We start from the raw sequence: 14,449 nt of genomic DNA on the forward strand, positions 1-14,449 counted from the left end.
TGTGGGAAGACAGGAACACACACAAGTGCAGCATAGTCGGATCTTGCGGTGATGGGGAAGACTTGTGTGGTCAGGGAAGCTTTCTTGGAGGCAGTGATGTAAAATGTGAAATATTTCACCAACAATTTGTAATGACGATTAAGATTTTGGGTTATGAAAATCCCTCATTTGTCAGATGAGCATGGCAATATTGACCCTGACAGATTCGTGAACATCACATAAAACCCAGTGAGTCTTTAGCACATTTAGTTTAAAGCCCAGCTATCTAGCTGGATTAATGTTCTAAGGGAAACACCATAGTTAAGTGGAAAGATGTTGACTCAAAGTCTTTCTTGATCTGGCCACCAGGGGGCACTGTCACACAGGGTGGCTTGGTTGGGTGCCCACTGGGCTGAGGCAAGGGTGAGTTCTTACCCTAGTACCCTACCCATTACATATTGCAAATTGGGAGTATGGGTAGTATTGTGTGGTGAAATTATGCAACACATCACACCAAGAGGAATAGAAAATGCACATTCTTTTCAATCCCTATCTCATCTGATCTGTCTGCATCATTTGACTCCATGAACTCTTGCTTTCTTCCTGAAAGTTTCTTCTCTTTTGGCTGCAAGGACACAACTTTCTCGTTATCTTCCTTCTACCCTTAGTTACAATAACTAATGTTTACTGAGCATGTACTATAAGCCAGTCTCTATACTGAATGCTTTATCTTATTTACTGCTCTATCCCTGGGAGATAGGGACTATCATTAACTCTCTTATACAGGTAAGTCTTCACAGAGATTAAGTCTTGGCCTAAGTTCCATAACCAGTGGTACTGGAGTTAGCATCAGAATCGGGGCACCCTTAGGACTCAGGACACTCATGGTGGCTCTTGTCTGGCTGTCCCCTGCATCGCTACTGCATTTTCAGGTGTAGACAATCCAAATGGTGCCCTCTTTTCCCAATTTCCTCCTTTGCAATTCTAGACAGCTCCTGAGTGGTCCCCAAGGGCTGTCCTGATGCCAGCTTTGCAGCTTCCTTCTATAGAAGCAGTGACCACAGTGGACTATAATAATCTATGAGCTGTCCGTCCTACCAGCCAGGCTGTGAGCCCCTCCAGGACCACTCTGTGTCGCTGGCACCTAGTGTGCTTGGCACATAGTAAAGAGTAAAAAATGTTAATTAAATAAGTAATCTCAATCAGGGAGTTAGATACATTCATGCTTGGCCATTCCCGCATGAAAGATCACAGGTATTTGAAAACATCCCTTTGAACGCATGACAGGGACAGACAGCTCTGTTGAAGGGACTCTTTTTTTTCTTTCTAGTCCTATAATCCTGTGATTTTGAATTTGGGAAAATACTAAATTCAAAGGGCAAGGGGCCAGCACGGACTGTTCTGGTGAGTTGAGAATGCTCAAAGCATTGTCCAGATCTCCATGCACACTGCCACAGGCAGGGCTGAGCCTGGGCAGGTGGAGCTTGTGATATTTAGCTCTGGCATCCTCTCAGGTGTGCAGCAGCTGCTCCCTGCCTCTGGTTTCTGGACAACAGTCCCTGCTCTCTACTGGAAAGTTTTGGAAGTCCTGGAGGAATGAACGGAGAGCCGAACAAAGACTCTCTCCTTGTGCTGTCATGGAGTGAGTGGCAATGGCTAAGGGAGCCCAGGAATCAACTAAAACTAAAGAAATGTCAGCCTGCATTGGGGGAAAAAAGGCAAAGGAGGAGCCGGTGCTGTAGGCCTGTTTTCCTAAGCCCTAGTCGATATGCAGTAAGCACAGTATTTTACCAGCCTGTTCAACCACTCCCCGCACAAGTCGCTAGTTCCGTGCTCTCCAGGACAGTAGCTGCTAGCCACATGCAGCTGTGGAGCACTTGAACTATGGCTGGTGTAACTTAGCTACTGAACCTTTAATTTTATTTAATTTTAATTAATTTAAATAGCTACTGTGGCTAATGGTACCATATTGGACAGTGTAGAGACAGAGAACAATTCCATCTTATCTCCTTCTATTGGACGGCACTGCTCTACAGGGCTTCTGCTTAATGGCCAGCTTAGCGTCATCCAGGGAGGGCTCTGGAGCATCTAAATCATTCCATTTCACAACCACTGCGAAGCTGTGGTCCACCTGAAAAAATATGCGTTTATGCATACATACCTGTGTCTTCCTGTCTGGCTGCCTATCAATCTAAGTATGTGTGCATCTAAGTACCTATGTATCTAACTGTGAATGTATCTATCTATCATCTATCTATCTATCTATCTATCCATCCTATCATCTATCTATCTATCTATCTATCTATCTATCTATCTATCTATCCTATCATCTATCTATCTATCTATCTATCTATCTATCTATCCATCCTATCATCTATCTATCTATCTATCTATCTATCTATCTATCTATCCATCCTATCATCTATCTATCTATCTATCTATCTATCTATCTATCTATCTATCTATGTATCTAACTATGTATGTATCTATCTCCCCAGCAGCCTCTATAGAGACTTGGTTTCTCCCCTTCCCAACATTGGATTTAACTTAGAGGTCTATTTTCGCTTATTTTTTTGCTATTTTCCCCTTTCTCCTTTAAGAAGACATTGATTGACCTCATTAAAGGGAATGCTGAGAGTTGCCAGAGAGCATCAGTGTTTCTCCTGCAGCTGGCACCTCTGAGCAGGTCTGGTCTCTAAGGTGTCTGCTCTGCAGGCAGTGAGAGCCTGGTCCTGGTTCTGGTCCTTTGGCCTAGAGCAGTGTCAGGGGGAAGGCAGTGCCCAGGGACAGTTGCGTCTTTTGTGACCTAACAGGAGTTGCTGCCTCTGTCATTTCTGACTGATGTCTGAGAGAGGGCAATATTTGATGTCAAGAAAGTAACTGATGACAGCAGGTAAAGATGCCAGGCATGACTTTTTATTTTCAAAGTATTTTATATAAATAGATTTTTCTTTTGCATGTGTTTGAATCTTCCAGAAAAAAAAAATACTGACAAATACTATACAGCTTGGACCATTTATACTCTTCTCGAAAAGATGACTGCCTCTTTTCTACGTACCCCACCCCACCCCCACCTCCTTTCCCCAAGAACTAAAAAAGCAAATACAATGAGCAGTGGGGAGAAGTCCTCCTCTAATGGTGGCTGAGTTTGACTGGATCTGTTCAGATCTTGGCCTGGGGGTTCCTCCCCAAGCCTAGGCTGGTTTAGAAAGCCTCTTCTTTATCATTCTTTTTGTCCTCCATTAGCTTAAACTCTGCAAGATGGGCCAAGCAGACTCCGGTCCTGAGGCACCCCTGGCTGCCAGTGGCAGTTCTGGGGCAGAGGCTGGGGAGAAGGAGTAATAGTGAAGAGGAATAAAGAAAGGGCTGGACCTGGGATGGGGCTGTGGGAACAAGCAGGAATAAAAAGAAAACATGGGGGAGAAAGACAAGGATGAGTGGGAAGAACAGGGAATGGGTCCAAATGATGGCCTTGGGCTCCTTTCACGGACTCATTTATTCAACAGAAGTTTGGGGGCCAACGGCACACTGGGCAGTGTTGGGGAAACCCTGGTGGAGGAGGTTGGGGCAGAGAAAACATAAGCTTCACTCAGCATCTGGGTCTCCTGAGTCCTAGACCGTGGAAGCAATGGAGAAGTGAGTTTCTGGGTGTTTCACGCCTGGAGGTAGTTCAAATCCATTTGATTAGGAGACAGCAGGGCAAGGCACTTGGAGACGGAGGTCTTGTCATGGCAATGACAACTGACTGCCGTCTTAATTCAAACTAGCAGCCAGTTGCCATGGCAACCATGTTACTTGTGTGGTCCCCAATCGGAGTGATCCTCTCTCCTAGATCACATCTGACACCCAGTCTCAGCCATCAGCTCTGCGTCTCCCTCAACTCATCCATTTGAGGGGGCTTGAGAGTTGGAGACTGGAAGGGCAGCTCATCTCAGCAGGCAGAGGCAGGTGTGGGGAGGCACGTGCATGTGGTGTGGGTGATGAGCAGTCATCCTGTGATGGGAAGGGGATGGCTAGATGCTCCATGACAGGCTGTCCACGTACAAGGGGACAGAGAATCAGAAAGTGCTTCTTTCTCTGGTTAAAGGGGTTTACAAGTAGGGAGTCTGAGTGCCTAGGGCACTTGGGGCCACTTGATGTGAGAAGGTAGATGTGACTCGTTCTAAAATATGTGAAGGCCTGAATTATGACTCACAGGGTCACCTGTTAGAAAACCTTGGTGCCGCAGTCATTACCAGACAGCTGCCCTCCTCAGGCTTAGAGCATACCTGGAGGGCAGGTGAGCACCAGGCAGCCCAGCGAGCACAGAACATTTTTCCATGGACACAATCTTGCAGAATTTCATTTTTTGCTACTATAGCTATCAAAGTTTAGCTACATTGTTAATTAAATTGCAATTTTACTGCCACCTAGAACAGCTTTCGTGGGGAAATATTTCCAGAGAGCTACCCAGCAGATTTGCAAATGACCTTTCAGGGCACAACCTGCTCCCAATTTAGGAATTCTCCATCTTTGTAATATGGTCACAATACAATCAAAATACCAACCAATTCATCATATAAGTGGATTAACTTGGCCTCCCCACCTCGGCCTACTGGGGAGACACTCTCCTCAACTCCCTGCAGACCTAGTGTACCTGTCATCATGGATCTCAGGGCCCCCACGCCAACCTGACTGTTGCTTCTGCACGCAGCCTCTGGGTAGCATTCAATACCCACCTTCCATCCACTGCAGCAATTAGTGGGCTCAGAAAAGAAGGTCACTTGGGGGGATTGGCGAGGTATTACACATTTACCGTTGACATCATTGCCTATCCAACAGCATCCACAGACAGTTCTGAGTACCTACTGTGTGCAAGGCACTTGCCTGAGCTTCAAGATAAATATGAATTAACTTCTATATAGCTTCACTCTACTTTCATTTAAATTCCATAGCTTCTGCAACCCATCTGCAACATACCATGCATCCATTGCAACCTTACAAAAGTGTTTCCAGTGTACTTTCTGTGAGACTGTTCGAGAAATTGCCTTAATTCCTTCCACAGTGAAAAGCTTTTTTGGTTACATAGGCGATCCCGAGCTCAGGTGTAGCATCCTTTTCCCATCTGTAAAACATACATTGCACAGGTCCAACTGTTTTGCCAAAGTGAATAGAGTATGCCTGGTTTCCAGAACATTCTAGAAGTCACAACCAACAGCTGTTTGTGCTTGGAGAAGGGCACCTTGTTGAGTGGTTCTGGGGTAGGGGTAGCATCTCAAAGAGAGGTCTTAGACAACATTAGATACTTATCAGTGGAAATGGGGATCTTGTCATGAGCTGCAAGATAATAGCTTTTGATGAATTTTGATGGCTCTCACTTAAAACTTTTCCTCCCAGATGAGAAACACAGGAATTCCCAGATGAGAAATACAGGTGTGGCTGTATCAATATGCCAGGATGGGAACTGTACCAGGTTGCTGGAATGTCCAAATATGAGGATTTCCAGTAAAAGGTTATGTAGGAATAGGAACAGGAAAGCACGTATCTCTAACCTGAGTGGTATATGGTAGACAGTGCATAGGTACCTTGCCTGATTATATAATTGTGCATATGTGCCTGAATCTGGCCAGGCCTTCCTGGAGACATGGAGACGTTTTTGGGGAGTGCATATAATGTACTGGCACAAAGTAGATATTCAATGATCATTTAATGAACAAAATATATTTGCTTAGGTACCTGTTGCCTGATTTTGCATGCGTGTGTGTATGTGGGTGCTTATGCGTGCATGGTGTGCATGTGTGTGTATTTGGAAGACATGTCAAGATATATGGACAACTGTTCCTTGTGCTTTTGCATAGGGAGCTTGCTAGAGATAGGTAGAAAACATGCCTGAGTCTGTGGCAAAGAGCATTGCTATTGGACACATAGCTGCCATGACAGTACCCAAGAATTGTCCATGTTCTTCCTGGGCTGTCCTCCATGGGGGCATTCAGCCTGAGATTTGTTCCTTGGTTAGTTCCTCTGTGTATAGTTGGAAGGTGGCTTAGCCCCTGAGGGAGGACGCCTCTGCTTCCTGCCTAACTAGACAGGTAGTGATGGCCTCTTTTCCATCTGGAGAAGCTTGGGCTGTGCAGAGATCCAGAGATCTTCTTCAGCCTTCTTCTTCTTCTTCCTTCTCTTCTTCCCCTTATTTTGCTGCGGCTGTTGGCCACTCTTGCCTGGCCGGCTCCAGCAGCAATGGCAACAGATGAAGAGGAACGTGATGACCACTAGTAGTGGCAGCCCCAAGAGGATGCCCAGGCAGATGGTGTTGAAAAGGCCCTCTTGGTGTTTGGTCAAGATGGTGTCCCAAATGATATTGAAGAAGGAGCTAATTTTCTCCATGATGCTTGGCTAGACTGGGGAAACTCTCAGCTCACTAGCGAGTCCTGGGTTCAAGAGGATGCAGGCTTGTCCACTTGTAACTTATTCCTCTTCCAGCTTTGGGTGTGGGCATGCCACTAGCAGCTGAAGAGAGCAAAACAGACAATTCAGGAGAAATGCAGCGGGGATGTTCTATGATTATTAACGACATCACATTTTTTAGGTTTAGGAAAAGGAAGGGAATGGAAGATTTCTGGAGTTCACGGAAATGGTATTGAAACCCAATAAACAAAATAGATGCATGCATTTAAGTAAGTACTAAACCTTGTACTACTACATAGGGCTTAGGGTATAAGAATTAATAGTGTATCAGACCTGGCATGTAGTGGGTGCTCAGAAATTGTTGGATAAATGAATCAAATGTGGATTCAGGGTTCTGGGTAGGTGTTGGTGATGCTACCAAAGCAATTCTCAATCTTTTCTCCCTGCAGTTCACCTGATAAGTGTTGAACACATACTCCTCAAAGGACAGCTGATCTGACTTTCTATGAACACAACTTGACATTTTCAATACTTACTAAAGCTCAAGCACAAGATGAAATGTCTAAGCCTTGCTGTCTCTCATAGGGAGCTTGGACCTCCCCTAGACTAAGAGGTCAGCAGTCCTCCTCCCCTCTCACCCCTGCCTTCACATTCTCTTCCCTGCTCCATCTCCTCCCTCTTCATATCCCATCCTGTGCTCAATGAAGACTCACCGAGCTTTGCAGTGGGGCACCATTTGCTGGTTCCCTCTGTTTCTACCTTCCTTTCCCTCATCAGCCTCATCTCTGCTTTTTGTCCCTCAATCAAATATTCCCAAGTCTCCTTTCCTGCATGTTCCAGGTCTTTGCAGTAGCAAAGGAGTCTTGCACGGTCCTCAGCAATGGTGTTTGGAAAATTGGATGGGGTCCCTACTGCCATCTTGAGCTCAATTTACAGCCAGGGCTGTTGGTTGCTTATACAGAGTGGCCCTTCTTCCACTGGTATCCCCTCTACCTCTCCGCATGTATCTTGGGCCTCAGCTATCGAGTGTGAGGTCTTTTTTTTTTTTTTTCAAGTGTGAGGTCTTATAGGCTCCTTTGGTTCTGGAATCCCCAGGTTCCTCAGTCTAAACAAGACTAGGAGGGCAGCATGTCAAGGAAATTCAAGAGACCTTCTGATACAGACATTGCCTGGGACCCAGAGATCAAAGACTCATTGATTTTCAGGCCGGAGACCTTACCCTTAAAGATTAAGAATCTGAGGCCCAGAGTGAGGAGGTGACATGTCTAAGGCTACACAGAGAGGTGATGAAATTGTCCCGGAGTTTGGGAGAATGGATCATTTGCTCTTCCAAGGCTGCTGGGCAATCAGAAGAACAAGGATGGCAACATTACTTTATATTCGTATTTTACTTGATACTTTTCTAATCACTTTCACATGAATTATATTTTTAAAGCAAGCAACATGTTGCATTGTCTATGGAGAAGAATGGCTGGGAGGCCTGGGTTCACAATCATTGTGACATCCAGGCTTCATTCTGTTGTCCTGCACTGGAACATTAAATGTGTGTCCCCTCCTGGGTCGTGTGTTAAACTCAGGAGTTATCCTCAGAAGTCTAATTCCTTGAGTAGCATGTACTTGTGTGTTCGTCCAAGGTCCATCTGAACTCAGCCCTAGTCTGCTGGCATGTGGACTCACACACTTACAACATTATCTATACAATTTATGCAACTGTATAAATGGGTACATACTACTGTGCCATCGGGTCCGTGAAAATGAAGTAATGCTATACTATGGCACTGATATGCCAGTCACCATTCTAGGCACTTCACACCAATTGACTCATCTCATTTCATTACAACCTAATGAAGCAGGTACGGTTATTTCCCTCATCTTACAGGTGAACACAGAGGTGCAGGTCACACAGCAAATGAGTGAAAGAGCTGGCCTTACTGATTCTGGGAAGTGCGGCTTCAGATTCCCAAGGGGTGAGCCCCTCATCGGTGTTGCTCTGGGCCTCCTATTCCTTTGTGTAGAATTAACCATTTTGGCAAGTAGCCCAGGATTTATAGACTCTTACAATATGTGGCTATCCCCCAGATTGACTTAAATGTTTATCCTAATCTGTTGTGGAAAGAGACGGCAAAGTGATTTATTTTCCATTGTTAGATACTTCACAAATGCATGAAGATACACATACAATAAAAATTTAGTCCAGCTCAAGTGGAGGTTTATAGAAAGCATATGACTGCCTGAACTTAACACGCATCAAAGAAAATGTTCTGAGAAGTCACATCCCCCTGCCAGAGGCTTTGCCTGAGCCCCTCTGAGGCCTTGGGAACATCACATGCCATGGATGTGCTCATACACTATCAAGCCCACAACTACTTTGTTGAGAAAAAAATACCCTTGGGTATTCTGTGACACCCCCCCCCCGCCCCCACTCCATCAAGGCCACTGCACTGTCTTGCTCTTTTTCACACACTTGTCTCTATGGATTTTCCTCCTTACTTTGCCATCGCCTTTTCTTTTACTTCAGCCCTTGTTTGGCCCCGTATTTTTTTTTTTTTTTTTGGCCCATCTGAAGGGATTTTCCCATTCTGTTGAGGGAAGATTTGGGTGGTTTTCACTAATTTGATCATCCACACATATACTCTCCTGGGACCAAATGCTCATTGTACTGCATTTCTATGACTCAAATTAGATACCACCACCACATTTGTTGACAAATTATTCTTGCCAGATGTCACACTGGTCCCTGCAGGCAGCATAAATGCATCAGGGCCCACTTTTGGGTTCAGCCACGGAGAGAGAGAAAGGGCTTTGAGACCTTGTAGAATATTAAGGCAGTTTTCATGAAGGTAGAGCTATCTACAGAGGACCTTGAAAGATGAGCAGGATCTTGACAGAGAAACATGGGTTAAAGGATGTGCAAAGGTTCTAAGCAGAGAAACTTCAAGAACATGGCAGGAAAACAGGGTGCCTTCTGGTGAGCCTGGGGCTCAGGGTGGGAGAGTGGACTGTAGGTTGTAGTCAGGATAGAGAGGGCCTCCATAGGGTTTGTGTTTATTTTGGGACTTTGTAATAGGAGGATGCCCTTCAAGAAAAGATAAAAGGGTGAGAACAGCTCTGGAAATGTTTTATGAGATCTCTTTATCCATTTAACAAACATTTATTGAGCACCTAACATGTGGCACACGCTGTGTTAGGTGTTCGGGTTCAGTGATTAAGGACAAAGATATGGAGCATTGTATATTTCAGAAGTTATTATTATTGAGGGATCATGTTGTAAAAGACAAAAATAATAAGCAAATTTCAACGTAGGTTGCTTAGTAGCTGAAATAGAAGCATGCATTTGAATTATGTGTTTATCTCAGTGTCTCAGGCCTTTTTACCCTTCCCAACCTTTGTCTCAAACTCTTCTATCTCATGACACCTAAAATAGCCTTTGAATAAATAGATTTCTTTTTAAGCTAAAGCTAAGTCAATAATTCACTTTTGGATTCCTGAAGGTACTTATTTGAATCTACTCTTCATATAGCCAAGGAGAGTATTCATTAACGTTTGGAAACCCAGTCGGGGGAAAATTCAATTAAAAAGGTATTCTTTATATTTTTTAATCTAAGAATTCTCTTCTAGGCCCCCCAGGTTACTTGCTGAGCTCTGCTAATCTATACTGTTTCATTAGTATTTATGAGCCTCGCATTGTTAGCATTTCCAGGAAACAATCAAATACCTCCTTGGTGGTATGAATTAAAAGTTAGAGCTTCCACAGAATGTTTTGTAAAAGGAGCCACACTTTGGGCCTTAGGGGATACTCTCTGGGAGACCCCATCATTTTGCTGGATCTCAAGTATTGCTGACACCATTTGAAAGATAATTAGTCTATTCCTATAAAACCAATAATAGGTGCCAACCAAGCTTGATTGTTTGATCGTTGTTATGGGGGTGGATGTGAGGAAAGAGAGGAGGGGAAAAGTTATTTTCAGTCACCTTAAAACCAGAAGTTACTCATCTTTATATCTTCCTGTGGTATCTGGCTGGGGAGAGAATCATTCATTCATTCTTTCTTCCAGGAGGCTTCAATCTGTCCCTGTAGAAAGTGTTGATCGATAACAATGATCCCAGAGCCAGAAGACCTGGGTTTGAGCCCTGGACCAACCTTTGTAACCTTGGTGAGTTACCAAACCTCAGCTACAAAATGAAGCTAATGAGCTTCCCTTGTAATGATGTTGTGAGGATTAAAAGAGCTCAATACATTTAATGTATTTTATAAGGTGTAAAATACTATAAAACAATCTATGAAATAGTGGGTTACCTCCAGATAGTAATGGACTAATTCAAGCTTTGAGCTTTCCTTCCCCCTCCCTTACCTCTAAACCTAATCTCACCACCAAAGAACCCTGGGCCCCCACTCCATTCAAATGAAGAGAACTTCACAGGTAACCTTGCTGCTTATGGCTGGTCCGCAGGTCTGTGGCTGTAATTCTAGACTCTGGCATCCAGCAACAGGGATGGATTAGAGTCACTTGGGGGACATATGTTGGTGTCTGGAGGATTGTTGAACTCATAAAGTAAGGCCTAGGGAGAACACCTAGACCTCTGTGGGCCTACCTAGCCTTCCTCCCAGCCTTTGGGTCCCTGAAAGTGTACAGGGATGGGTCCTTCCACAGAGAGGTCTATCCATCCCTGAAAGCTAAGAGCTGCTCCAGAGTTGGTAGGAGTTGGCCAGGCTGGCCCTTGGACTGATTTTCCTCCTGGAGCTCCTCAGCAGGGGGTGGGACACGCTACTTGTCTCTCTTTGTTCGTATTAGATGAAATAATACATGTAAAGCTGTAGAATACCATCTGTGGGATAGTAAATGCTTTCTAGAAATGTTCATGATAAAGATCATGATGGTTCCCAGTTAAAAATCCCTAAGAGCAACTCCACAGTGACCTCCAAATGGTCCAAATCTTTTGCCTTATAGGGGGTGGGCTGAGGTGGGAGGTTCAGCTCTCTCAGAACCTTCAAAGACTCCTCTGCTGCAGCTGCAGACTCCAGGCAATGCATGGGGGGGCCATCTTACAATTGAAAGTTGGCAGTAAAGGCCTCCCCTTGGCCTTTCCTCCAATGATTTCATTGAATGTTTTTACCTTATGCTGTGGTTATCACTGTGCTGCTTTCTCCCTTCACCCAACGATAGACTTCTGGCCAGGCTGGCTGCTTAAGAGTCACCCGGAGAGTTAGTTACATTCAGATTCCTGAGCCCGGCTCCTGAAGACCCTGATTCAGTAGGTCTAGGGTGGGCTCTGGAATTCATGCTTGTAACAAACAGCCCAAGTGTTTCTGAATAATTGTCCGGTTTAAAAACTGTTGTATAAGTACGTTGTGGAATAAGCACAGAAGCTTTGTGTTGAATAAAGGAATGGATCGTGGGTGAAAGGAGGTGGGGAAGAGGTCTGTCTTTGTATACAGAGGATAGTGCCCTCCTTCAGCATTACTTCTTGCTCTTGTGTAGTCAGGGCATCTGGGCCTAGACTATGGTCCTGGAGGTCACAGTTCAATGCAGCAAACATTCATTGAATATCTACTATGTAACTAGCCCTAAGCACTTTTCAGTTGAGTGAAGAGGAGAAAAAATAAAAAAAAGGAGAAGTATAGTGTGATGAGTCCTGTGGTCAAGTTCTATGTAAAGGGACATTAGAACAGCATAGGGGAAAGAATAAGCAGTTCGGCCAGGACAGGGTCACAGGAAAAAAATGAAAGGGAAATTATAATCAGGACAGGTGTCTGTTCAATCATTTCTTCAATGGCTACTTATGGAGCATCTCTTTTTTAGTTTTAAGATTTTATTTATTTATTCATGACAGACACACACACACACACACACACACACAGAGAGAGAGAGAGAGAGAGAGAGAGAGAGAGGCAGAGACACAGGCAGAGGGAGAAGCGGGAGAAGCAGGCTCCGTGCAGGGAGCCCGACATGGGACTCGATCCCAGGTCTCCAGGATCACACCCCAAGCTGAAGGCGGCACTAAACCACTGGGCCACCGGGGCTGCCCTGGAGCATCTCTTATATTCTGGGAATAGCATTGGGTCCTGGGTAGCCAGGAACCAGCAGACCGGGTTCCTGTCCTTTTGGTACTCAAAGTCTAGGGTGGGAAGCAGACTCATCAGAGAATCTCACAGACAGGTGTGAAAGTATAATATGGAAAATGTGACAGAAAAGAAGCCCATGAGGCTAGCGAGTGAGTAATGCCCACCAACGAGGTGGGGGCAGGCTCCAAGTGGGATGTGAATTATAAAAACATTGTCAATTACAAAAACAAAGACACAGTCAGGGTGTCTGAAAAGCCTTGAAATGTAGAATAAACTTATTTAAAGCATTTTCAACTAATATGCATGTTAGGTTTTTCTTCAATGCTCTGATACCTTTTCAGATAAAGTGCCTCTAAATTGGAAGCAATGAGTTCAGTTGTTAATAATACATTATAAAGTGTCCCCCAAAAGTCTAGAAACACAGGGAAAGGTGTGTTCTGTGCCTATTCTCAGACGAACAATTGGACCCACTGCTTCTTCTAAAGAGGATGTGAAGCTGACAGTGTGGCTAAATGCAGTGGCAGTGAGTGGGGGAGGCAGCGGGGTGACGTGAGGCCCACGAGGCAGGCAGCCCCACTCCCACAGGGCTTGGAAGCCGTGTTAGTGGCTGGTGTGTGCTACAGGAGCCATGGGGGTGAAGCAATGAGGACACATAACCAATCTGTGTTCTGTAAAGGACAGGGTCACTGAGGTGAGAGGACAGGTTGGTGGGGGGCAGGAGTGGAAAACATGATTACAGTGTTTCAAGGAGAATACAAGAGAAGGTGAGGGTGGTTGGCACAGGGTGGGACAAGTGGCCTGACTTGGGTGTTCTCCAGTGAATGTGGTGGGAGTGCTCTCAGGCAGGGGGCATGAGGAGGTGTCCCTGGGCTGTGCTCTGCTCTTTCTCTTCCAGCCCTGGTCCCTGGTCAGGTCTCCAAGTCTGGCTTATTTTATTTTATTTTATTATTTTATTTTATTTTATTTTATTTTATTTTATTTTATTTTATTTTATTTTTAGTAATAGGAATCTCATCAGTCTTTACCAGACTCCCTGCCATTTCTCCTGGTGGTTCAGAACATCTTATTCAGCCTCAGGCCTCTCCAACCCTGCCTGCCCAAACCTTGCCCCTGCGGTCCTTGCAAAATCCCTATGGTTACAATAATGTCACACACTTCAGAAACCAAGATGCTCCGGCAGTGGGGGCACGGAGTGAAATCTCAGTCGGTAGTTATTAACTCTGCCATTCTGGATATATATTTTCTTGATGCTTCTCACCTTGCAAACCTGGCATGCTCAGATGCCCTCTAATAGATGTAAGTACTGTTTGGTACAAAAATGGTCGGATCACAGCAATAATCTGCTTGTGGAGTACTGTGTTTATAACTTTAAATGCGGTTCCAAGCACGATGAAATAGGTATTTGCATTTTCCCCGGTGTAATTAATTGCTTCAAGTAACTAGTTCTGATGCAAAGTTGGAGGCCTTTGTCCTCCCCCACTGTATACATTTATCGTGTATAACTAAATATTGAGTATTAGAAGAAAATAGATAGTATTTTCCCTCAGAATCAATGCTATAATTATGGCTGCAACTTTGAACAAAGGCACACAGAAGTCATCAATATAAAAATGATTAAGGCACTGTGATTATTAAAAATAAGAAAACGATGCTTTATCATATAGACATTCTGAATTGGAAAAATCCAGATATGGGTCATTTGGTTGAGTACGCTTACTTTATTGATAAGGAAAATCTGGGACCAAAGAGGTGGTAATTTGCTAGAGGTCACAGAGCTGACAATTGGTAGAGTCAGGGGCAGAACCAATATCTTCTAACTCCCAGCACCCCCTCCTGCCAAGGTTCCCCTTACAAAAGTCTTTTAAATTAAAGCACTGAGGCAGCTCTTGGTAAGATGCCCACCATAGCCTCATCCTGGACACAGAGTAGGCTATCCTCCTCAGTCCCCTTAAATCTCTGTGGGGCCATGTGACTGGGTTCTGGCCACGGGAACATGGGCCTGGCTCTTGAAATCTGTTCCAA

The 14,449-nt window shown here is 44.6% G+C and overlaps 1 protein-coding gene across 4 annotated transcripts in view; it reads right to left on the minus strand.

Annotated features, from left to right (window-relative positions):
- Positions 1-2,873: 2,873 nt before the first annotated feature.
- The window catches only part of KIAA0040 (KIAA0040 ortholog), a 37,217-nt gene continuing 25,641 nt past the window's right edge, over positions 2,874-14,449 (minus strand). For 2 of the 4 annotated variants that reach the window (XM_041761407.1, XM_041761416.1), the window contains exon 2: positions 2,874-6,465. In XM_041761407.1, coding sequence (XP_041617341.1) covers positions 6,040-6,342 — 303 coding nt within the window. In that variant the 5' untranslated portion in view covers positions 6,343-6,465 and the 3' untranslated portion in view covers positions 2,874-6,039. Of the gene's footprint in view, positions 6,466-7,582; positions 7,605-10,335; positions 10,436-14,449 lie in introns of those variants that run through there. The other 2 variants (XM_041761425.1, XM_041761434.1) reach the window with 2 other exon arrangements.

Source organism: Vulpes lagopus, chromosome 1, assembly GCF_018345385.1.
Source record: "Vulpes lagopus strain Blue_001 chromosome 1, ASM1834538v1, whole genome shotgun sequence".
NCBI lineage: Eukaryota > Metazoa > Chordata > Mammalia > Carnivora > Canidae > Vulpes > Vulpes lagopus.